The following is a 27,839-nucleotide window of genomic DNA, read 5'->3' as shown; positions in this document are numbered from 1 at the left end:
CAAGGACTTACATTCATCAAGTCCAAAAACACTTTTTGCTAGATGAGTTCTTGGTTGATGTATTCAAAGCAAAATAGCACATGCTAAACTTACATCTCTGACACTGTCTGCTCTGTAGTCTACATGAATGACATAGAAGAAATATGGACGGTATATGGCCCTCAGCAACTGATCCTGTAATGAAAATGAAACATGAGACATGATATGTGGCATTAGTCATAACAATATCATATGTGTGACCTGTTACCTGCTTATCAAGATTCTTTGATTTCACTTTAGAAACGGAAACAATGGTACCAAACAATATGGTGAGAACTACATCAAATAACTACCACTGTGACACATCATCCTAACATTGATTGTTATGAAAACATTAATAATAATAATAATAATAATAATAATAATAATAATAATAATAATAATAATAATAACAATAATAATGATAATGATGATGATGATGATAATAATAATAATAATAATAATAATAATAATAATAATAATAATAATAATAATAATAATAATAATGATAATAATAATAATATAGATAATGGCAACATAGCTATAATTCTTTTGATAAATTGTGATGACAAACTTCAAAATAACAAATCCACATGTAATTGTCAGATTTTGATAGAAAATCATCTTTCAATAAGAATGGATTGGCATACATATGCCACTTTGCATACTTTTTACAAATACTGGCAAAGTGTTTCTGCTGCCAAAAGTGATACACACCAGAATGGATATAAATACACTACAGTGCTTTGCAAAATAAAATACATACAAGTGCGAGTACATGCATCTGACTACACAGTATGCATAAAATGTATCCTGTAGGCAGAATTAGTTTGAGCTTTAGCTTCTTACAATACATGAAAATCAATAGTGCCAGGAGAAATCTACTGTTCTTCAACAATCTGCATAAGTGTACAATTGTTTCAGGATGCCAATTCACACAGAAATAAGGCAACTTTAGAACTGAATGATTTCTCAAATTACACTGTGAAAAAGATAAAGGTTAATATGAAATGTACTGGCTGGCAGATATACCAGGTGTCCCTATTTCTATAATACACCCAACAATGCATTAAGTCAATAAATACCTTGAACAAAGTTTTCATATTGAAGTCAGTCTGTTAGAAACTACACACACACACACACACACACACACACATCGTATTACATACACATACATGTATTTATATGCACACAATTAACTACTTTTTGCTGCACTTTATCATTACGCTGAGATAATTAATCCATTGAGGACGGGCTGATTTTGCTACAACACGCATTTCCCATAGACCCTTGTCCAAGTATACTAGGGACCCGTCCTCAACAGGTTAAACTAGAACTATCACTCATTGTGATTAATATACCCCCACCCACAATTGAGGAAATTAGCTCAACCATGATTTTTTAAAACTTTTTAATGAAAAAAAAAATTACCAATGCAATGCACTGTCCAACAGTAAATAAATGCATTGCTCACTGTTAGTCAAATGTCCCACATCTCAAGTCAAGTGCTCAAAAACTGAGTGAGCAAGATAAATAAACTGAAGATTTCTATGATTTTTATTAAAAATTGTATAACCATGGCGCAACACAATGTTGGATATTAAGAAAAAAATGAAGTTTTGCACAACTATATATCATAGCCATCACATGTGCCAAATTTCAAGCCAAATGCTAACAGGATGAGGGGCTTAGTTGAATTCACAATATTAGTGTATCATTTTCATTCAAAATATACTGTTACCATGGCAACACATTTTCAACACTGACAAAAGAGTTTTTGCACATCTAGGTAATGTAGAGGTAACATGTGCCAAATATGAAGCCAAAATGCTCTAAACATAGAGAGTTAGGATCTAATCGAAATGTTTGTATGATTTTCATTCAAAATGCACTGTTATCATGGCAACACATTGTTCAACAATGATGAAATACAAAGTTTGCATATCTCTGTACTACAATGGTTGCATGTGCCAAATTTCAAGCCAAATGCTCAAAGACTGAGGGAGTTACCTGAATCCACAATATTTTATATTGATTTTCATTCAAACTATGCTGTTACCATGGCAACAAAATGATCAACAATGACGAAAGGTTAATTTGCACATCTACATACCATAGTGGTCAGGTGTGCCAAATTTCAAGCTAAATGCTCAAAGACTGAGGGAGTTGGCGGAATCCACATGCTTTTTGGTGAAAAAATGTTGTTACCATGGCAATGCATTGTTCAACAATAATGACAGATTAAATTTGAACATCTATATGCTATGGTGGTCACCTGTGCCAAATTTTAAACCAAATGCTCAAAGACTGAGGGAGTTAACTGAATCCAAAATATTTTTGCATGATTTTCATTCAAAATATACTGTTACCATGGCAACACATTGATCAACAATGACCAAAGACTATGTATGCTCATGTACGTACTATAGTGGTCACATATGCCAAATTTCAAGCTTAATGCTCAAAGACTGAGGTAGTTACCTGAATTCACAATATTTTTGTATGCATTTTAGTGAAAAGCTGCTGTTACCATGGCAACCCATTGTCCACCACTGACAAAAGATTAAGTTTGCACATCTATATGCTATAGTGGTTGCATGTGCCAAATTTCGAGTTGTAAGCCAAATGCTCAAAGAGTGAGGGATTTAACTGAATCCACGATATTTTTGTATGATTTTCATTCAAAATATGCCGTTACCATGGCAACGCATTGATCACTACTGACGAAAGATTACCTTTGCATATCTACGTACCACAGTGGTAATGTGTGCCAAATTCTAGCTAAACACTTAAAGACTAAAGAAAGTTAGCTGAATCCACAATATTTTTGTATGTTTTTTGGTTAAAAAAAGCTGTTACCATGGTAACGCATTGTTCATCACTGACGAAAGATTAAGTTTGCACATCTATATACTATAGTGGTCATGTGTGCCAAATTTCAAGTCAAATGCTCTAAGGCTGAGGGAGTTCACTGAATCCACAATATTTTCGTATGACTTTCATTCAGACTATGCTGTTACCATGGCAACACATAGATAAAAAATGACGAAAGAGTAAGTATGCACATCTACATACAATATTGGTCACATGTGCCAATTTTTAAGCCAAATGCTTGAAAACTGAAGGAGTTAGGCTAATCCACACATTTTTGTATGATTGGTAAAAAAAAAAATATGTTGCCATGGCAACAGATTCATCACCACACACATCATATGTGTTTTGCACAAATATACATTACATTGATCGCATATCCCAAATTCAAACCGAATTGCTACAAAACTAAGAGATTAGAGCAATCCACAACATTTTGTAAGATTTATAGGAAATTCTTCCGTTGCCATGGCAACGCATTATGAAATACTCACGAAAAAGGTCTCTTGCACATCTGCCTGTGATAGCGGTCACACATGCCAAATTTGAAGTTGATTGCTCAAAAAATGAGAAAGTTGTTCGATCCACAAATTTTCATGAAAATATGCCGTTGCCATGGCAACGCATTATGCGATACTAATGAAAAAGGTGTCTTGCACATCTACCTTTGATAGCAGTTACACATGCTAAATTTGGGGATAATTGCTCAAAAAATGAGAGACTAGTTCGGTCCACAATTTTTTACGAAAATATGCCGTTTCCATGGCAACGCATTATGCGATACTAATGAAAAAGGTGTCTTGCACATCTACCTTTGATAGCAGTCACACATGCCAAATTTGGGGTCAATTGCTCAAAAAATGAGAGAGGAGTTCGATCCACAACATTCTGCTAGATTTTTTAAAAATTTGCCGTTGCCATGGCAACTCATTATGCAATACTAACGAAAAAGGTGTCTTGCACATCTCCCTTTGATAGCAGTTACACATGCTAAATTTGGGGATAATTGCTCAAAAAATGAGAGACTAGTTCGGTCCACAATTTTTTACGAAAATATGCCGTTTCCATGGCAACGCATTATGCGATACTAACGAAAAAGGTGTCTTGCACATCTACCTTTGATAGCGGTCACACATGCCAAATTTGGGGTCAATTGCTCAAAAAATGAGAGAGGAGTTCGACCCACAAGATTTTGCAACGGACCGACCGCCCGACCGCCCGACCGCCCGCCCGACCGACCGACCGACCGACCGACCGACCGACCGACCGGCCACCCGACCTCAGGATGATTCCTATATACCCCCCCTACACACTATGTGTGGGTGGGGGTATAAAAACCAATCAATATTAAGAAGGATATGTGACTAACAATTCTGTTATCTGTGTTTTCATAAGTAGCAATAGTAGGGAGCTTTAGATTTTAGACGCGCGGACGTTCAAAGGAAAAAAACATGTTCTGAGCTTGCGCAGTAGCGCGCGTAAAGTCAATCTATTTTTAGCTTGCGTCGCCTGAGTTGTTTACTACGCGTACTGGGCTATTTTCACGTCCGCACAGTTTGCGACGTAGAGAGCTTCTTCATGCACTGATCATATGGGGGCGCGATTTTATTTTTTATACGTTGCGTCCCAGCGTAATCTAAAGCTACTTTTCCACACGACGCAGGGAGAGGAGAACGTCCAGCACAAGCGTCGGCTCAAACGTCCGCGCGTCAAAATCTAAAGCTCCCTATTTATACTGTAAGACATGACATTTTGGCGAGTATGAAACTTTCGCAAATTTCATGAGGAGCAAAGATTTGTGGAAGTAAAATGCACACAAAAGATTTTGTCTACCGGTATATAAAACTGCATTGTGGCGAATGCAAGTGGCAATTCGCGAAAGTTTCATGCTGCGAAAAATGCTGTCAGCTCAAATTCGCAAAAGTTTCATGCCACAAGTGTTTTTGGTATTACAGTGAGGGCAGTGCATTATATGCAATATCTGCTTGGGCTCTCATATTATGGAAAAATCCAAATTACAATTTATGCGACAAATTATCTATGAGGAATCTTTCAATGATTTTGAATTATTCAAAAAGCTAGATATTGCCACAGGGGCAGGGAAGGGATATATGAATCACCCTCCCTGGACTAAAACGTGTACTTCCTGAACCATTTAATTTAGAATTTAAAGCAAGTTTAACTCTCAGATTACCATCAAATGGCTATCAAGTGACTGCTAGCTTGAATTGAGAGCTATATCTATACATGATGTAAGATATCAGATTTACTCAAGTTGAAATTTAAGCGACCCACAGACACCCCTGATGTAGTCAATCCATTTGAATGTAATGAACTGATGCTCTCTATGGCCTTGCTAATTCATGCTATGCTCACAGCTAAATGACAAGACAAAGTTTTGAGATCTGTCAAGAGAGCCAATAAGTACTTGAAATTATGACTTTACCCCCACTCCCATAAAAAGTGTAACAGTATATGGATATTGTAGAATTACTTAGAGACAAAACTAAATAGGTTTGAACCTTGAATCATTCTGTAACTACCATATTGTACAACAATAGGCGCGGTCAGACTGGCAAAAGATTGAGAAGTCTAACATTGCGATCTTTAAGATCTCGAAGTTTTGCCAGTGTGACCGCAAACTTCCCACTCCAACTAGGGATTTTTCCCCCATCCCCTCAAAATTTCTCGATCTGTCTGCGGGCAGTGTCTCAGAAGCGCAAGGCCACTGTCATGTACAGATGTGCATTGTTACGTCACAATCACTAGCCATTAGATGGGGCGCTCTTTCATCTTTCTTGCGCGCGCGAACCAATAACCCAAACTTCTCAATCGAGAAGTCTGGCTGCCAGTGTGACCGCATGGATTTAGAGAATTTCACAAAATTGATTTTTGTGAAAAAAGTGCACATTTCCTTAACCTGTCACTGATGTAGTAATATTATTCCCCCTGCCTTCTGAAAGAGGCAAGTCAAACTTTCTTTCATTATGCGAGAAAAGTGAAAGTATGTTGAATTTTCTTTGTTTTCTTTATATCATTGTACACAAGTGACTTCACAAGCTGTAGCAGTCTTCTCATCCAGCAGTGACTGAGCAGAAACTTCAAAAATTCATAACTTGTGAATGGATTGTCCGATTTCCCCCAAACTTTCACTGATGTGTTCTACTAATATTCTTGCATTCACTGATTCCACATGTATATGAAGGTGAACTTGTCCTTTAAGGTGATAACAGGGAGATGATTCTGTGTATGAAGCTCATCCATGATACCTTTCCCTGCTATTTGCCAGATACAATCCGACAAGAATAGCCTCTGACACTTAGCTCTCGCGACATGACTCCAACACGACAAAACATGTAAAGTCATGATGATTCAGTATGCACAAACTTTCCATTGTGCTTGCCCCATGCTTAGCCTCACATGAAACATTCAGCAGGATGACACAGGATGCCAGAACTGTCTACTGGCTAATCACATTTTGGGTGAATTCATGGGCATTAGACCGGTCTGAGGTCATGGCTATCGAACACAATCGCCAATGTTCTGTAAGTAGAACATGGGATCACAGTCAAATGCACACATCCAAATGGCCTTGAGAACTTAAATCGTAAGACTCTGTGATCTGCCCTTTACCACTGGAATACACAAGGTTCTTTGCCATTCGATCCTCCCCTCCCCTCCCTTTTGCACCCCTGAGGGTGCAAAAGGCATCTATTTATGGTAGAAAAAAAAATATATCTTTACCTTTCCTACACACACAGTGCATGATAGTAGTATCATTGTAATACAATTGGGGAAAGCAGTATTTTCCATGAAATCTGCAGGATTTTTGGCAAAAATATTACCTAATACTGCAAAAAGGTATTAGTTGGCATCTCTGCAATCCTGAAAAACTTCAACCCATCCTAGATTGGTCTGGAATTAACATTACTTTAATAGGGAAACCATTCAGTGCATTGACATACAGTGTAGGCAATACAGTCATCTTATCATAGAAATTATTTCCACTTTGCTAGATGACCATTCCTAGAAAACTGAAATACAATAATTTTAGTCAAATTCATAATTCTGCAACAATATTCAACAGTATCTCTTAATATGCATATTTTACCAAGATTTTTACCAAAATTCATTACATTTCACAGATTCTTATCACCAATATGATTTACTTAAAGGCAAACTTATTCAAAGGAACAATGGGAATTAAGCATACTCAAGAAAATGTGTCCATATCTAAAGGGTATCAAACCTGTCTAAAAGTATGAAATTTTTTTTTTAAAAAGAAAGTTCTGGAAGAAATGTTCTTTTTCTACAGCTAAGTTGACATTATGTATTCAATTTCAGACCTTGGCATATAGACCTTTTGAATGAAAGCCATATTCCCAGTATATGAGCGAAAGCCATTCAGGAAGGCAGTGAACCCAAAAGAATCATTCCTGCTTCATTAACACAAGGTATCCTAAGGAAAAGGTTCAGCAAAGGGAGTCCAATTGTTCCTGGTGTCTTCAATCTCATGTCTAGAGGGAATACTTCCTCCCCCCTGACCTTTCTTGGGGGTGTCCCTTTCCCTGAAGACACCCCACCCCATCTCCACTTTTGATGTCTCCTCGCTACGCCCTTTTGAGGACAGACATGCTGGCCTATTTCGGTGGAAGGGGTCCTCGAGTGAGAGCGATTGTCATGGGTAATGAACGCAAGAAAGAGGCAAGTAAGAGGCAAGTTCTCTCAAATGGCGACTCCACGTTTTTCATATTACACACCATACCCTACAGAGGTCATGGACAATGCTGCTGCAGTCGACGTAGCTGATGCATTCCTCTTCCAGTGATGTATCACACTCTCTAGTGATGTTCCCTTCCTTTTTTTGATACACACTATTGCTCTCAAGATAATTGTGTTTTTCTTGAACACTGCATACACTGCATACTTTGCAGATTAAATCAATATTTCATGGATTAAGATTTGTAAGACAATGCCATAAGTGTTTCGTTTCCCGATTGAAAACAAAACTGATGGAACGCAATGGAAACATTTCCCCTGTTATGAAAAAGTGAACAACTTCCCACCTTGGAGAAAATATGCATTGCAGCTGTGTTATGCAAATATTTTCAAGAGTTATCGATTTTGGAAATATTGGCACAAAAAAGTCTCAAAAAATGAATTCACTGCAACATATACAAGGAGTACAGCATGTGATCCTAATCGACATGAATGCAGCAGGAAATTCATGAATAATGAACATTCTTCTGGGGCAGGAATACAGGAATATTATCAATCAATCAATAGTGCTCAAATGTGGCATACATAAACTGACCTTGATGCCAGTAATGATATCACTTTACTGAGTAATATCATTAATTTAGCTTCACTGGGTTATCAAGGCGATATTACATTATTATAAAATGGGTTCAAGAATGTAGCCAATAGGAAGCGCTGAAATGAGACACACCTCCTTCCTTTACTTCAGTACAACTGCACTGCCTGTAATCCTATGGTAGATTGCCGATCGTCTGTGCGCGCGGCGGCTCCTTTGATGAATTGCATGCATACGCGTACGCGCTGTCAATCCTGTAAACAACTTCTAGTTCGGGCTGCCGGCCGGCCGGCCTGTCTTCCCTTAACCTTGTGCATAACATATGTGGCGTACGTACGTATACTGTACTATACGTACACTTTGTACAGTACAGTAGACCAAGCGTTATGGGACCGGACGCGTACATGGAGTCACTTTGAAGAGCAAATCCAACGATTTAGCAGGTTAATTCTCACGCCGTTTTCAGAGTATGTTGTCTAGTAGGCCTATATGAGGAGTCTATATCAAGTCTTTAAGGTAAAGGGTGCATATTCTATGTAAAATAAGTAAGTTTTCATGCGGGTGTCCGGAAACCCAACCCCCCATTATACTTATACACACTGTACTGTATGTGCGGGACTTCCGCGAGTGCGACGTGCGTAAAAGTTTGGGACGAACATCTTCGGACGTCTTGACCCACAAAGGTACGTGAAAAACGCTGAAAAATGATGTTAGTTTTCGAATTTTCGACCCATTTTATAAAACAAATGATGCACAGGATTAACGCACTCTATCCTGTGCATCATTAGTATAAAAATGTGGCAGATTGTGACTCTGCTATCATCATAGATATTGCCAAAATTTCCTTGTTTGAGATATTTTTGTAAGCACCATTGCACAAGGGGCAAAATATGTTCATACTTTCACCTATATGATTGCCTTTTTTATTGACAATGATGACTCAGACCCTTTTGGGAATTTGCAAATGGTGATTTAATACGAGCGCTTATTAGTAGAAAAAAAGAGAGAAAATAAATAAAAAAGGATTATAAAAACATGTCTGACTTTAATTTAAAAAAAAAAATCCTACGAGATTAAATAGAAGTATTTCAAGACATATGCGAATGAGTCTGTAAAAAAATCACCTTACTTCCCAAATGCACAATGTCCAACATGTGTTTCCAGATGAGAATAAAATAAGCGGAGTGTGTGTTTCTGAATCAGAATATACGCTGACCAAATTAAAATGCACACAAAAGTTCTTGTCTAAGATACATGCACTGAATGACAGTGACAATTTGCAAAATTTTCCTGCACAAAAAAGGCTGTCGGCCCCAGCTTGCAAAAATGTCATGCCTCAAAAATATCTTGCTTTACAGCATACTTGATTGAATGTCTTCTGCAGCAAAGTATATGCTTGAGTGTTCCTCCTGAAGTGGTGACATGAATACCCACATTTTATCACAACAGAATGTACTATAAGACTACCAATACACTAGGAATAATGTTAGCAATGCCAACATTCTGACTTTATGTTTTGCATAATTTTGGTTGATTTTCTTCAGAATTTTATAATAAAAATTAGAGACTGCTCAAGTGGCAGAACCCGGAAGGTTGTACAAACCCTAATTCAGCTTTATATCTGACTCAAAAGAGTCTGTAATGGATTTTGCAAAATGGTACGGCACAGTGGGATATCACTACAGTGAGTCACCCTTGAAAGAAGACTATTATATGTGAAAGGACTTTGTGAAATTCACATCAAGTAATTCACTTCAAAACCATAGCAATGCAATTATCATTACTTTTCTTTCCAAGGTTTTGTTTTGCTCTGAATGTTTGTCACTGAATGAGGACTAATGACCACTAAAGTGAAATTGTTCGGAAAGTGGCACTGAGGCTGCTACGCTGTGTAATGGAATCAGCTGTGAAATTCTGCAAAGTGGCAGAGCGCAGTGGGATGTCACTTCAGTCAGCCTGGGAGTGAGGCTATTATCCCCCTCTCCCCCAAGGGCTGACTGGTGAGGAGTGAGCTCTCCATTGGTGTCTTGTCTCCCTGGTAATGGGATAATGTTCCTTGGGAGATTCCATTCATCGTCTTCATTGTTCCCCCTTGATGGCGAAGTCTGGCTGGGAAAGCAATTACTTCCTTCACATATATAACATGAATAATTCTCCCTAGCCCTCAGGGTGTACTAAATAATGTGGCCCCAGGCTCATTAGTACCTGGGATTAATGAAAAAGTTTTCACAGCGCTCGTGGCCAAATTTTTAGATCAGACCTGTTGAATATATGTATACTACCTTTAATTTCCTGCATTCTCTGATTGTGTGGACTTATAGCGATCAATTTGGAAAACATAAACGCTTAAGCCCAAATTCACGAAGGGGGTACAAATGAAACCATGGTTTAAACCATGGACAAAAACCATGGAGCGCCAAGTGTCGCAAGGAATATTTCATTACGAAATTGGTCATTTCGTTAACGAAATTATCATTTCATGGACAAAATGTTCATTTAGTTACAAAATGTCATTTCGTTACAAAATAATCATTTCATCAACGAAATGACTGATTTCGTAACGAAATATTCCGTGCAACACTTGGCGCTCCATGGTTTTTGTCCATGGTTTAAACCATGGTTTCATTTGTACCACCTTCGTGAATTCGGGCCTTAGTGCTTTAATAGCAGCTTATCAAGGCATACAACAAGACAGGTAAATTTGCAACATTTAGTCATTAGAGGTGGTGGCAGGAGAAAATGTTTACTCCATTTAGTCTGCAAATACTGTGCACTGATGACTCATTAGCAATTTCACAGAATTCACATCGAAAATGCCAAGCTACAAAAAAATACAAAATACAAAAATACAAAACAAAACAACAAGAGCAAATGCTATCAAAAGTAGCAGTCCATAAGAGGTCTCAATAGTGTCGGCATTTTCTGTACAGAAAAATGGCATACACTTGGTTTCACATGTACAATGAATATAACATTAACCCATTCTAGAATGACAGCATTCAATGCCTATAGTAGATTTGTTTTTTTCTTCAGGGCCTAAATGAGTACTTTGATGAGGACTTTATTTGCACCTCTAGTTCTATTTAGAGCTCCACAAAGGCTTTTCATTTAACGTCATGTGAAAGGAAAATTGATTCCATTATGCCTCGCCCTCAGTAGCATAATGGCTGTGTGACAAAAATAAGAAAGAAGAAAAGAGGCAACCACTTCATTACTAGCCACCTCCTCAACCACAATACAGTGTATGACGTATTGCCAGTTAACCGCTTAAAATTGAAGCTCAGTCTAGAGGTGCTCTAGCCAGCTTTCCCCCAGTCTCATGCCACTAATGATCAGCATTTTTTGATTGAGCTGGAGACACTGCTCTTTTCTTTCGATGAGTGAAAAAAAAAAGTTATGCGCATGCATTTGCAGATAATGACGGGACAGTTCAGTCATTTCTTTTTGGTTCCTGTCTCTGGAATACAGAAAAACCGACAAGGAAAAGAAGTATTCCTCTTTCAAGGTGCTCCTTCTCTACCAGAAGTTTAAAGGAAAACAGAACACTATCTTCTGATCCAGACTTTTAGGTCAGAGGTTGTGGTTGTGCTCTATGTTTAATAGTCACCTCTACAACCCCACATCCCCCCCCCCCACTCTGAATCTACTGATAAAATTTATGATTAGTTAAATTATAACAAAAGGACACTACACCAAACACAGTGTGGTTTTTGGAGTCTGATGAGTAACAGTTTGATTTGAGACCACAATGATAATTTGCAAATGAAATCTAGCACCTGCATGAATTTAAAGAGAGTAAATATTTGCCCAATCTGATCATGGCTGACTGGCCTAGGCCCCAGGCTCATACATAGGATGCATAATGTAGGGCCTACACTGTATGCCCTGGTTGTTTCTGTGCAGATGCTTAATTGGCCCTTGTTTGCTGAAGGCACACTGCAGAAATATTGGAGCAATGTTTTCTTCCAGGTACGATTAAATGTGATACTGTAAAAGTGTAAATTTTCGAGCATTTCGCGCAACCAGACGCTAGCACGAAAATAAAAGCACGCAAATATTTTTGCATGCCATTTGTCCCAGTAGTTAATGTCCTGATTCCGTGGAATTAAAAACACGAGAAATCCATCTTACCCAGCCGCGAAAAATATCCACTTTTACAGTAGTTGATCTAAGTTCAAAATTGATTTTTAAAAGTTTCACACTGACAAATGAACTTGCTTTGTAATCATGTTTCTGACATATTTTCAAAGTTCAGATGTTCAGAGTTGGGCATGTTCAGACGGTAGAAATAACTGAATTCTATGTAATAACTGCCAGATACAACTGAAGTTCCTTTAAATACCACCTGTATCACAAACATGAAGATCTGCCACTCAAGCATGCAAATCCAATATCATACACTGTGAATATGTGCAAAGGTGTGTACATACATGCCTGTGTAATGCACCATGACAGAAGTGAGTTCAAGGTCAGGCTTAGCTCCACCTTCTCAATCATAATCATCTTTAAGATACTGTATAAACTTTTCACACTGCACACACACACACACACACACACACACACATAGAATCAAGCACAACTGGAGTATAATAAAAAAAAAAAAACCTTTTGTGAGAAAAAATGATTCAAATTCGCTTTCAGACTTTGATAAACATTACTTAATTGTCATGACACATACACTGTATTCCTACGCGTGTACACACAGGCTCTTTGGCAATGTGAAATGGCTCCACAGGGCTGAGAGAGATAGGCTGCGTTTATCATCTTTTCCATGTTTGTAACATGTTTCAATATCCACTATCAAAATGCATAACATTATTTGCAAAGGCCTTTTGGATCGCACTTCACAAATTGCTGCATTTAACATCTCAGAGACTCCAACCCAAAGCACCTTCTGATCTGGAGATTCTCCCGCCTGAAACCCCTAGCAAACGGGAGACTCCAACTTGATGTGCGCGAAGTGCACATCACGAGCGCGAAGCCCGAAGTTCCTTGCGGCCGGGGTCCTAACGGCCCTTGAAGCTCAAGGGTTCTAGATGCTCTCTCGTGCTATCTAAGGCTTATTTTTCAACATACGATGACACTAAGTACGAAATCATTTCTAGCAGGAGACACAGGTAGAGCCAGGGCGGGAGAATTATCTCAAACTCAAGCAGGAGAACGGAAGATTTTGCAAAAATGGGCTTTCGGCGGGAGATCTCCCGTCGAAAGCGGGAGAGTTGGAGTCTCTGTCATGTCTATCATGAGTTAAGAGGGAGGCCTCGTCACTGTGCAGCTCTATCGCACAGTATGACCTGAGGAGCAGAGAAGTGTAGTTGGCAGTAGTTGGCATGGGCAGGCCGAGCTATAATCGCATTTCAAAATGACTTTGCATTTAAATCATCTCAACAGAAACATGTTTCTGGCTCAAACGTGTTCACACCTTTTTTTCGGGATTCAGAAAGTTGTTTCGAGCCCCAAAATCAAAACAGCTTTGCTTTTTAACTGCCCAAATCTCCTTGAAAGTTGTTTGGAAACCTTAATTCTATGCCAAAAGTGAGTTGATGAACGCACCCTATGTGAAAAAGATAGAATGCTACATGTACTCCCACTACAGTGTAGTTTCCTGTCCCAGAGTTCAAGCTCGATGGAAACACTGCTGGACACTACATTATGCCACCATGATAAAGTCAAAACTGTAAAGAGCAGGTGGGAATTAAGTCTACAATTACTACCAGCAACCATGTCGCACACAAAGCCACTAGTACTCTGACCTGCCTGGTTTGAGAGGCTACTTCCAATCTAAAATCTATAACAATAAAAACTTTCTAATTCTACACCAAATGACCAATTTCTTGGCCCATTTTAAGCACGAAATATCCATCATTTAAAAAATAGTACTGCCAGCTTGCCAATCAACATTTTTATGCTCGAAGTGTGGGAGCATTAACAACTTCAATGGCTTCTTTTATACTGCATTAGCACACAGGTAAAAAAAAACACACAAACAAACTTGTCGAATAAAACTGTATGTAAATGCATGAAAGTATTCGTTGCCCTTATCAAATTTTCATAGAGAGGTTTCAGACCATGAAGGAGATGATTGTAAATGTCTTGAATAACCTTTCTCATGCTAATCACATTATGGTTGCAAAATCTGAGAACAAATCAGATTTTCATTTCGCCCACACACATTATTTTCTTAAATCACAGTCGGCCAATCACGGTTCAGGGGAATTTTCCAATCTAGTTGGGCTTGATTCTGATTGCACAAATACCAAGGTGTGTGTAGCCTGAACATCTGACCTCAATGTACTCAAAACATGATGGAGGAGGCAGGGCTTAGCTTGAGCTTGTATTTACTTCTTCCTGAGTGCATGCACATACAAATGTACTACTATGCACTCTTGCAGGAAAAAGATCAAAAGTGTCAATGCTATTTTGATTGACAGGCCACAGAGTTTTGACAGGAAGGTTATTTGCAGTGAGCAGCTACTGTAAAACGAGGAATGTTCGCATGCATTTTAATTTTGCGAATTTTGTGAGAGCCATGATTCACAAAATTAGAATGTACACAGAATTTCTTTTCTGTTAAAATGATATGTGTTGAATGCCAGAGGCAATTCACAAAAATTTCATGCTGTGAAAAAGGCCGTTGGCTCCAATTCATGAAAATTTCATGCCATGAAAACATCTTGTTTTACAGTAGTACACAGAGATGCATTTTCGTTGGCTGATCATTCAATAACTCCACACACACGAAAAAAAGCATCCAAGAGACATAGGCCTATTACAAAAAAAAATAATCACATTCAAATTAATTTGATAGTACAAGTCCCCTCGTTCGGTGAATGGATTTATGTCTTGATCTTCAATATATCTATAAAATGTTTTACAACCACATGGCAGGATAAGTCATCTACTCCAAATTATGTTCTAATTTGCCTGCACCTCCTGCAGTGCATGTTTCACAGCATCACTGAGGAGAGCTTACTAATATCCTACTTGATCTGTGATTTCCTGAATGTTGCTAGTTATCAAAACAGACCTTCAGTGTAATCGGCCATGGCTGCTCTACCCCTGTGATTTCCAGTCCATTCACAAAAAATACTGAACATCTCAGCCGGCGACAGAACAAATAGAGTTTGCAGAATTCACCAGGAAAAGGAAATGGTTTTTGTTTCTTGCCTGCCCAGAGCCTTTTTTTTTTTTTCCACAACACAACTCCATATTGTCTGACAACTTTCTGCAGGTTTCGTGTGATTATTGCAGTTCATTACCACATTTATATGAACATCACAAGCGCTGTAAACAGGACACTCTATATTTCCTCATTAAATTTATCATCCAAGCACTCTGTAGTCACTAAACTTGCAGCAAATATGTTCCCCTTTTTCAGAAGCATCTTATTCTTCCACAAAATTGTCGCCAGAGCAACTGATAACACCCGACACATACTTGAAACTTCCTTCGGGATAACATGGCTCGATAAGCCTCTCATCAGGGTTCAGTACTCGGGTTGGGTTTTGGGGTGAAATGCTAACTTTGGAGTGGTCTAAAAATGTGTACCACTTCCTCCCCCACATCCTGGCTGCATGATATGCACAAGAAATGTTTCCTCAGCTGCCACTGGCAAGCTGGAATTCTCATCACTTTTGTCAACTTTGAGGGAAAAGAACACATCATGAGGACATGTGGAGACCATCTCTCTGAGGGTGTCTGTCAATTTACAGAAAAATATGTGAAAATTAAACTTAAAGGGATGGTACAGTTTCGGTTGAAATGGATTTCAGGTTTCCAATGTTTTTGATGAAAAATGATTTTTTTTTTAAGATAATGAGAGACCTCTCATGAAATGTGAAAAAGCATGATTCTAAGAGGAATTCAAAGTTTATTCAATGAAAATTGGTTTAGAAATGGCAGAGACATCCAAGACAAAGCGATTCTAATAAAGGTGGGACCTAACTTTTATTAGGATTGCTTTGTTTTACTTTGTTTTTAAATATCTCAGCCATTTTGAAACGAATTTTCATCAAATGAACTTTGAATTCCTCTTTATGCTTTCTAACATTTCATATAAAGTGGTTTCTACACTTGTAAGTATCTTTCAAAAGGTCAAAAGCTGAATCCTCATCTCAAACGATACTATACAATCCCTTTAAAGTCTCTAAGACAACATGCGATGTTTAGGTCAAAGAGGACGAGGACTCTCTAGCTATCTCTTTCTGAGTTCAACCTCCTCACTTAGCAGACAGAGGGATGTACACCTGGGTAGGCTCATCAGGGCATACTGTCATACGAGGTGAGATTTTACTCATACCACCCTGACACATTGTGAATGGTGAGATGATGAACTCTTGTGGTAGTAGCATTGCGAGCACTCATAGCAGAGCCACTTACTTTGGCAAGCACTAACACACTGAAGGCTTCTGGACATTTCATCTGCACATGATGGAACTTTGTAACTTTAGACATACACTTCGTTATCACTAGGTCTATGACAACTTTTTTAAAAGATAAACAGAAACATTAACCTAAAGGATGTTCCACCTTAAAAATAAAATAAAAGTATTTATCATTCACCACTTTGGACATCTTGATATTACTGTACAAGTGGAAATTTTCATAATGAGTATTTTTTTTCTTTTTTGCACTCGGGCTGGTAATTTTTGGTTCTGTAGGCTTACAATAAAAAATCTAAAATAATATTACACACAACAAGCAAAAACTTTGTGTATTTTATTTTCGTGCTAATTTGATGTCATGTAAAATGCACGCAAATTTCCAAATCGCAAAAATATCCACTTTTCTGTACCCCACCAATAAATTCAGTATGTATTACATTTATACGTCAAATCAAATGCAATATGGGTATCTTCATGACATAGCCTATTCATTACTTTAGTGCTCACTGCAACTTTTTTATGTTGGAAACTTTTCTACAGTATTGTAGGCCTATCCACTGCCCTACTGTATGATGTAAAGAAAAATACTTTAATGATCCTAATGAAATTTTGTAAAATTCATCTTGAGAGTCTATTTCAGTGATCTATTTAGAATGACTACTTGGAAGTACAATACCCTACCATCAATCTAGATATCATGATCATAAACTAGCTGCCTTGACTACTATTAAATATACCATGGCCCTCTTAATCAAATAAAGAGATAATAATTCATTCTGACAAAACATCACCCATAATTCAACATGCCTGCAATCAACTGCAACATCTTCGTGATGCAGGACCCTAAATGCACTTTCTAGACTGACTTAATGGCCAACAAAACTAGACAAGTGTCTGCACTTTGCGAAAAATTCAACTCTGAGCTGATTTCTCTCCCCCCCCCCCCATAAGGCAATTAATTCAATTAGAATGGATACACAGACATTTTTCTTTCTGACACATGAAATGTGTCTATGTAGCATGGATGGCATCACAAAGTGGCCATGATCTGTGACTCGTATCCCGTCTACCACAAAGGTGAATATCCACTTTCCATGATTGATAGAAATCATTGTGTGCCCGGAAGAACGATGCAAACACACACAAGGCGCATGTTAAACAGGCCTTACCAGTGTTCGCATCATCCTTTCGGGCACATAACAAAATCATCTCTAGTTATCAACATCACTTGTGATGACAGATTATGCAATTGAAGTTCAGTTTTCTCCAAAGATAGCTTCCTTCTTGACTGTTCATATCAAGGATACCATATTATGTAACACATCCCCATGACAGATTATGTCGAAATCAATTTCATTTGTCACAGGACACCCAATCAACTTTTAAATTTTCCAAAAGAATGTCTGTTTTCGTCATAAACTGTTTTCAACACAATGTTATGTAACACATACTATTCTAAGAATGATAGACACGTTCGCTCATTTTGGGTCTATGTTGTCACAACAAGACTTCACAAGACTTGAGAAAACTTCTTAATATCAGGAACTTGCTGGGATTTCGTAATGACGCAAACAAATTACTGTACAAGTGGATATTTTCGCGCGACTAATATTTCGCGCTCGGCAGGGTTAGAAGAGTTTCGCATGTTTTTAATTCCGCGGAATCAAGACGTCAACTACTGGAATATATGGCAAGCAAAAACATTCGCGTGCTTTTATTTTCGTGCTAGTTTCTGGTTGCGCAAAATGCGCGAAAATTTCAACACTGCGAAAATTTCCACTTTTACAGTATTTCAGCTTCCACTAAAATAGCACCAAGCCATGATCATATCTTGCCAATCTGATAGCAGATAAACATCATGATAAAGGGAAAGAAATCACTACGAATCAATCCAGTCAATTTCAACAAATTTTACAAGAAACATTTTACAGATGTACAATTGTATATGAAAAGGCCAAAGACGTAAGGGATAACAGTGAAAAAAAGACAAAAAAGCATGGATTACACAGCTATGATTACAACAAATTATGCAGGTAATATTACGGTTGAGAAACGACAAGAAATTACGACAGAATCCTTTGTAATTCCTGAAATACCAAACATGAGAATAAAACTATCTATCACAATATGCGCTTATGAAATGCAACATCATATTTGTTAATAGATAATACTTCTTCACAAAGTTGTAATCATTGATATACACAACACAAAAATGTCATACTTCATAGTGCTGCAAATAAGTGATAGATTCTAAATGTTACAACACAAATTATACACATAATGCATTTTAGGCAGATTAGGGGAGGCTGCACAGTTTACACTCCCTTTCTTTTTATCTCTGCCAAAACTGCATTTCATCTTGACTTTCGACTATAGGGGGCGGGTTATGCAGGGGTGTATCCAGGATTTTTTCTGGGGGGGTCGTAATCCCAAATTTTTGATCTTTACCTTTGTGAAGGAGCGGAGTGACCGAGCGGTGGGAGGGTGTGGGAGGGGTGTCCCCCTCCCACGGTAGGGAGTTTTTGAATTTTATATCTTAAAATGGGGCCATTTGGTGCATACAAAAGTGACTTTTTCGGCATGGAAGTGCGGTTTAGAAATAAGATATGGCATATTCAAACTAAGTTACGAAATTTACGAGGTTTTTGACAATTTGCTGGAACACCACCTGGTCACTTTTTTTTTCCTGTTGTATATAGGGTAAAAAGCCCTTGAAAAACAAAAATGTCTTTTACAAAAAGTGGACCTTTTGAAAATTGTTTTTTTGGGGGGGTCGTAAGACCCTCCCGACCCCCCCCCCCCCTCTTGCATACACCCGTGGTATGGGGTATGGGGATGAGGATGGAGAAGGGGAATTGTGGAAAGCTATACCACTTCAGACATCAAATATTTGAGATCACGTATTAATCATACAAACAAGGCAGAGAACCCTGGAAAGCTGAGAGTATTGACCAGGACAACAATGTCTGCAGAGAACCTACTTGAAGACATGTCTGTTGCCATGACTACAGCAACCAGACTTTACCGTGGGGGATATAGCCTCTTCCCACAGGCCTGGCTCAACAAGAGGATATGTATAGGCCTGAGAGAGCCGTTGTATAGGATATGACAAAGTTATGTCTGTTTTTACCACATGAATTTGAAGTGACATACACAAGTGACACTTGCGGCACGCGTAATTCGTAACCGGTGTTCCCTTGCAGGCGAGACTAAGCGTCGACAACAGCTTGAGATCACTTCCATGCCGTGGCCAGAATCACTTGAGGCATTTTCCACAATCCACACAATCAAACTTTTTCCTGTTCACTCAAATATCTCATTGCTGACACCAACAGGAAGAGAACTTCCATTTGACATGTGCCTCCGTACTGTACGTCAGACATCAAAAGTATGGCAAGTTTACAACTTCCCCCCCCCCCCCCTCTAGAATTATCATTTTCCTTCTTACTAGTTCACTCATTACAAGTTCAGCACTGTGTCACAAGAATAACTTTCATTTGTTCATGGGAGCTAACTGATATAAATGTGCCTCCTTATATTATACCATGATTACACAAAGCAAGACAGAAATAAGCTATAGACTGCAAACCCAGTCACATGATCTCATGTTATGTGTCAAGGAACTATCAATTGATTATTTGGTGATTTCATACTATCTGAATATTCATGACTTCACAATTATTTGTCAAAAGCTTCAATCTTCACTGATATACAGCTGTACTGCGTCCTCAACCCCAATCCTCATGTTCAAAGCGAGTGTCTCCTATTACAGGCAATCCCCTCTGTAGCAGTAGAAACGCCCTCATAGCTCATGTGCCAAGGTCACATGAGGTTTGAGTCCAAAATGGACAATCATTGCATAAAACTTCAAAACTGATTGATATTGAAATGACACAGCCTGGTGCTATTCTAAATTGCTTGTGCAATGCCCTGAATAAACCACATGAAATTAATATCACACACACAAAAAAAAAGACATTCTGGTAATTAAAGAAACTCCTTGATGCAAATGGAATAGGATGACTTAATCTGAAATACGACACCTTGTGATAGCAAAGTCGACAGTGACTAGAGAATTTCCGTCATTCAGCCGAGTCAGCACGTTGGTTACTAACACCTTTAAAGGGGTACATCAGCCGCCAGCAGCAGCAAGTACTGAAAAGTGAACTTACCAGTGTCTGAGGACTACTGTGGGCTAGTATAAGGAAACCCAGGCGGGCGGGAATCAGGTTGATGTAGGGATCGCTCAGCACTGCAATGGAAAACAAGAATACCGGTACATTGAAGTTAGGATTCAGTGCTAAGAGAGCATTCTCTTGAATCTTGTCGGGTATTATCAACTAATTTGTCAGCATGAGATTTCTTGAAGGTAAATTCACCTATCAAGGGCAATGGGGGATACTGAACAAAACTTGAATCCCTTCCAACTCCAAACAATGGCTCAAGACCATTAACTTGTTCTAATACTCGTAATAGTCATATCTGTTTTATGTAAAAATCATGGAAGAACAATGAAAGATGAGGTAATCCTGGAAAGCCACGCAAGGTAAACATGGACCACAGGTGATAAAACATTCAAGTTACATGAGATGCAATGGCAATATCTATACATATTTCAATTCAGAATCAACATTGCACTCCCACTATCAAAAACAACAACAAACTTTATATCAGTATCAAATTGCACAGTCTCATATAATGCAAATTTCTGTTTACCCCGAACAGTCTGAGCCCTGCAAAGTGAGAGGGGAGGGGAAAAAAAAACCAGTTCCTGTTACAAAGGAAGAAAGCATTTCCTTCTCTGAAAGCCCAGACATTAAGAAATAAGACTACCACGCATATCTGATTGATCAATGATCGGCCCTCCACCAAGCCTGAGAAAGCCCGAATTCAAATGCTTCACCGCTCAAAGAGGTCACGCGACGGGTGTCTGTGCAATGCAAACACATTACAGACACCCTTGCCTGTCCCGTATGCAGACGGGTGTTTATCTCCGACTGGTGGCAGGGGTAGCCACTTCTTTGCCCCCTCATTCACACCTCATCAGTCACCTATTCTGTTCGTTCAAGTGTCCACTGTCGTGGAATGACCTCACTTTGGCCCTAGAAAGAACAGTGTCTGATGAGCCATGAGCATACGTCGATCCTGAATGGTGGGACTGACAGGTCTTTCTTTTAAGTCAATGCATTGCTATATCTCTTCAACCGTATTTTTCTTTTGTGATATAACAGCATTCCAATAGTTGACAACTCTTGCTTTACCATCTTGTTTAACTATGCATAATCTACTTACATCCATTTACAATTGCATCATCATGTATCAACCAAGTATCAATACATTTAAAGTGTCAAAATAAGACCCGCAATTATATACCTTTCACACTGTCAGCTTTTCTTTCCTTTGCCAGTATTTATCACGCCATTTTTACCTAAAGATCACTTCTGAATACTTAGCATGGACTGAATTATAAAGTTCAATGCCAACAGAACACCTTTTCACCCTTTTTCCGTGCTACCATAAAACAGCCTTTACTGAATGCTTAAATATTCCCCTGTTATGGAGCAATTACATGGTGTAACAATCAACAAATCCCACACACGGGACTATGCTGATGAGTAAATCGTGTCCTTGCTGAGGTGTGACACTTCGAAATACCAGCTATCCAGGGTGCCATATCCAGCTTCACTGTATTTTGTGTCCACGATTGCTTTGAAATTGTATAATATTGGCCTTTTCATAATAATTCTACATGTGAACATACTAAATACCATGACTGTACCTCAGCAACCAACAGTGCAATGTGTGTATTTGAAGCATTGCCTGGCATAGGGCCTACATTCCACACTAGAACTTCCTTCCTCATTTCAGTTTTGTTCTTTTGTTTTCAGGTGTAAATCCGACACGTTGCGTGCTAGTCTTCCTGCCCTAGATCTCGCCCATCGGGAAGCTGGCTGATCATTTTTTTGGGGCTTGGTGCTTTTATATTCTCATTCTGTCTCTTTCGCACATCGTACAGTCAGTGAAATGTGTAGTGATGGGGGCCTGGATTTCTGTGGCCTGATTGTGGGCAGACTAAAAGAAAAGAGAGGGATTTTCAGCCACTGGAGGCACATACAGAGGTGGCTATGAATGTTCTGTCCGGCTGACTTCGCGGGTTTTATTCTGATGATTGGCTGCAAATGACAAGGAATGCAGGCTCAATACTCAGAGACCTTCTAAACAGAAAGGGGAGTGTGTGAGTGATTTAGTATGCTAAGGCATACCATTACTCTGGATCAAATTAGGATTAAATTAGGAATTAGATCATTGTCAAGTACCTGAGCAAGATTTAAAGGTGAATTTGAATCTTTTTGTTAAAACCCAGACTTTTCCTTCACTATTTGTATATTTGGCATATATATAAGCCTACCTATATATCAAATACACTTGCAAATTGTCTGATGACAATCATGTTTTTTCAAGTTTGACAAAAAACAAGGCAAGTGCCAAAATGTTTCTCGCCCATTTGCGTAAAAGAAATTAATGTTTTTCTAACTCCGTAAGTTCATTGACCCTGCCTATGGCCTTTGACATTGTGGTGACCTTCAACTCCCTAAGGGACGTTTACCATCCAAGTTTGGTCACAAACGGACATATGGATCAAAAGTTATGATCCATAATTGAAATGAGCCATAAAAACTTATCTTTGTATTTAATTACCACTCTTCCCTCCAAGTCTGATTGAAATTGAAGTCCTCAGTAGAGAGTTATTCAAGTTTTTGTAGCATGGGCTCGACAATAAACCGCATTGATCTGTCATTAACATTGTAAAAAACCTTGTGTGAAACAGAAGAGCCTATAAACCAAACAAGTATACTTGAAAGAGTGTCTTCATAAACGGACCTCTGCTTCTCTGTAAATTCATTTGATAATCAGTAATACTGTTAATGATAAAATTGCTAACTTATGTTTAAGATTTTTGTTTCAGTCCATGAGTCAGTGTTTTGGCTTGGAATGTTGCACATTTTGCATCATTTGCAAATATTTTTTTTTTCTCCTTGAGTGCTCTATTCATATAAAAATTTGCTTTCCTGATAATTTTCCTGAACTATCATTGGGCTTAATACAACACAGCTGGATCTACTTTAATTCTAATGCCTTTCTTCAGAAAAGGCTAATGAATAAGCATACTGGACGGTGTATTTGAGACTTTTAATATTTCAATACCATGTCCACACCTGTGCTGTTCAAGCTGCAGGCATTCAAGATGCCTATAAAATCAATCATTATTGTCATGCCTGTCCAATAACATAAAATAAAAAATGTGAGAACTGAATAACCACAAATAAACAAGAGTGTATTACCAATTCCCAACATGCACTAATACTGAAGAAAGCACAAAAGGCAAGAACCTGCACTATAAATCCATCTGTCCTCCCAGATGAGAACTAAATGTCAAAAAGTCTGCATTATAAAAAATTTGAAAAAAAAAAGCACAAACCTAGGTAGCCTTGACCGATGCTCAAAAAGTGCTCACTTCAAGCCAAATTTACACTCTACAAATTGATACCATGATCAACATTAACAACTGCTTAACACAGCGAAACAATCACTATGGGATAAATAATACAACAAAAACACATTATGCATAGTACCTGTATTAATGTGGACAGAAAAGCCATGCACATACATACTTTTAACATGATTAGATGGAAAAGTTCTGCATACCAGATTGGGCACATCCTACTCACCATAAGATAAATATTTTGTAAGGTGGAAAGTTTTGCAAATTTGCTCACAAATGAACTGCCTTTCAATAGATGATAACAAAATTAAAAGAAAATTAGGAGACAACAAATCACCACCCCCCCCAAAAAAAAAACAACAACAACAACAACTATTTTTGAGACGTGTGAATTTTCTTCAATTTGTCTTCCTCTACAAATGACATTCTTTTCTTTATGTAGGCCTAAAAAGTAAGAGTTTTTATCAAATGTAATTGGCCAAGCATTTAAGAAGGCAACTTCATGACAGTTCCCAACTGTAGCACAGCTGAGAATGCCCTGTTTATTTTAAATCTATTTACAACTACAGTAAGTCATGCCACAGCCTACAATACATACATGCATTGTACAACATGTGTGACATGGTTGTGTCTTGTATTTTTTAAAATATTACACAAACTATTAAAATTCAAAAGTTGAACTTCGCTACTGGCCCCTGCCTGTTTATCAGAGTTTTTCTAAAATCCTGACAGACCACTGAGATTAAAATCAACAATGCCTAAATTTTCATGAAATTTGTCTTAGATCAGTGGCTTTATTGACCAGAAAGTGCAATCGAATCATTCTTGTTTACCGGTATGCTTTATAATTCTCTCTCCACAATTTTGGGAATGAAACATACATTGTACATTAACTAGCTCTGTAATATTGCCTACTACAGCAATATATCAAGTTTCATGACTCCACATTCATACCTTCGCGAGGTATTGAAAAACAGCAAAAGTTTAAAGACTTTACTCCCAACCTGCTAAAGTTTTTCTGGGTCACTCTTGCATCAATCTTAAGTCTAATACATAAAATGGGCAAAGATTGATATATTTTTGTTAATTTTCTTTTTGTTATTGCATTTACTGAAGGGAACTAATATTTCCATGTCAAAAAATGGACAAACAGATATAAGAAAATCCAGTCTTATGATTGGTATATTTCACATACTTAAGTAACAGACAGAAAAGTAATGTAAAACATGTCAGCATTTTAAAACAAAAATAAAACACTGCTCTTTCAGCAGTCAAATGTACATGAAAGATTTTTTTTTTCCTTTTGTGAGACTAAGACCGCATCAGATTTGCCAAAAGTTATCAAGTTGTTCTGAAGTGGTATGCAGCCACTTCCATTTCAGATTTCGATACAAATATGGGGCTTTCCCTTTCACACTTTATGAGAGAGTACTGGTAGATCACACTTCAAGTGTTGGGGCTGGCTAAGAGGGGCATTGTAGCTCCTTTACATCCTGCCGACAAGGTCATGTTCTATACTTCACTAGTCTTTCGCTGCGTTTGTCTAACTTGAGAGAGAGAATCACATTTCGAAACGCATTTGGAATGGTGTTTGCAAATGTGGTTTGAAACGCTATTCTGGGGGTGCCGCGTTTATCTAACCATCGTACAATCGTGATTCGAGTGTTGTCACCGCGCAGCTACTTTGCACCGTTTGACCCAAGAAGTAAAGGTCAACTGCGTACCAGCAAACATGCCTCATCAGTCACAAACAAATAATAGGTAGAGAGCACAACCAGAAACAGCCGGGCTTTGACGTTGAGATATAAATGCGTTTCAAAATGCCCTTTGAAAGGCGCTTCAAAAGGCTGTGTCTAAACGCGATTGAAAACGCAGTTCCATTTATCTAACCCCTGAAAATGCCTCAAACGCGTTTGGATTCGTGATTCTGCCTCAGAAAATTTTTAGATAAACGCAGCCATTGGCAACTTGCATTGTGAGTTTCCAACTTCACTCTCCTGGGTGATATTAGCCACATTCACACCGACAAAATAGCGGGATAACAAGAGCAATTCAAATACTGAGATTTTCTACAACAATTCGGATGACAGACATATTCTGCTAATTACTGATTGAACTTTCCGACCAAACTGCACATGCCCGAAATCAACCAAAGTGGATACCTCTGCCGTTGTGTTCGTGCCCTGATCAATCATGCGTGATTCCAATGTCAGAATGAAACAAAACTTGAGATTTTTTGCTCCAGTAGTCATACACTGGTGGTTGAGCGAATTATCGCAATAATTCTGAATAAAGGGCAAGATTTCTTGGGATTTAAATCGCGATGCTGATCGCGCTATTTAATGGGATTTTTATGGGACTTTTTTTAATGGGGGATTCGGGGGGTTGCCAATGTAGGTCCTAAATATTAACATGCATTCCCATTTTTGTTTGAATGACTCTCCCACTCCCACATGCAAGCAAGCACAAAGTTTACACTACTGATAGCTACTTTCAGTAATGTCCTGGAAATGTTAGACACTAGATACCTGCAAAACTTTAAAAGAACTTCTTCTGTTATGTTTCGTTTAATTTTTCCAGCTAAGAAGACAACCTCATAGCTCACATTCAGCTGCACTCGCTGGTTTTCAATGGGGTCCACTTGGATGTGAGGTGGGACCACTTCGCTGGGTTATGCATCCTGTTCCTTGCGATGAATGAATGAAGCAGGATTTGTTTTTTACGTGTATGAGTTGTGACTCTCACACACAGGACCTCCATTTCATGTCTAATCCAAGGGACAGAGTGTTTTTTTTTTTTTTTTTAAGAACAAGCAAACTTCCACTGGTCTTTCTGCCTGAGTACAAAGAGAAGCAAAACAATTCTTTTTGTTCTTTCTATAGAAAACATCTCAAATGGGCTAATTTTGGATCTTGGAGTACATCTAGCCTCTCCTGTGAGAGATTAACGGGACCACCGTGGTGTTTCTTACTTTTTTCATGCTCTGTGTTGTCCGTGCGTGGTCCTGGCCTGGGCATTGCTTTGAAACTGAAGTGGATCTCACCTGGCTTTGGAGGTTTACCACCCTGGAGAAGAAGAAAACAGGCAAGAATGATGGCCATGAAGATCTTAAACGACACCACACTACACCATACTACAGACCTGCAGGACAAAATAGGTTGACTACAGCACATCCAAAGACAAAAATCTTGTGAATAGGAAGCAATGCCATCATACTTTTGTCAGTGCACAAACAAATAACAGGGCCACATCACTCATAAACTGGCCTGCAAGTTCTATCTCTCTTTTCCTCTTCACCAAGAATTAAGAATTCATTCTTTATTCAGTATGATTATACAACCAAATAGTTTCGATGTTCATTATATGAGTCAATAATTTGTTGCTATTTAATGCAGAATCTGCAATTACTTTGTATGATTACATTTGTTTGGATTTTGCTCACTGCATGAAAATAAACTCCTTCCCTGGATGGGACTTTGGAAAGTGAATTCTGCTGAGTTTTTGCACAACTTTATCTGAACTATCACAAAATGAAAAGGAAACTAAAGACAACAGTGCTAACTCACAGCACCTAATCAAACCCTGGCTTGATTTATAATGCCTAGAATATGCATAGTATATCTAAAATATGCAATGTTTGAGAAAACTTCATGTCTCCTACTCATCTACATATGTAGATGTCATCAGCTAGGAGGAGAAAAAAAAGAGACGAGAGAATTGTTGAACACAACTCTCAGCAAGATCTGTA

At 38.3% G+C, this 27,839-nt stretch overlaps 1 protein-coding gene across 1 annotated transcript in view; it reads right to left on the bottom strand.

The window, feature by feature from the left end:
• The window catches only part of LOC139720644 (uncharacterized), a 103,146-nt gene that overhangs the window by 54,853 nt on the left and 20,454 nt on the right, over window positions 1-27,839 (bottom strand). Inside the window, exons 4-6 of the mRNA XM_071632000.1 lie at window positions 27,063-27,156; window positions 20,760-20,839; window positions 94-174 (exon numbers count right to left, since the gene is read on the bottom strand). Of these exons, the coding sequence (XP_071488101.1) occupies window positions 94-174; window positions 20,760-20,839; window positions 27,063-27,156 (255 nt within the window). The remainder of the gene's footprint in view (window positions 1-93; window positions 175-20,759; window positions 20,840-27,062; window positions 27,157-27,839) is intronic.

Source organism: Diadema antillarum, unplaced genomic scaffold (genome assembly GCF_040938485.1).
Source record: "Diadema antillarum isolate AM-2024a unplaced genomic scaffold, OU_Dant_1.0 scf00000131, whole genome shotgun sequence".
Lineage (NCBI taxonomy): Eukaryota > Metazoa > Echinodermata > Echinoidea > Diadematoida > Diadematidae > Diadema > Diadema antillarum.
Note: the sequence above shows the minus strand (reverse complement) of the source record. Positions and strands in the feature narration are given on the sequence as shown.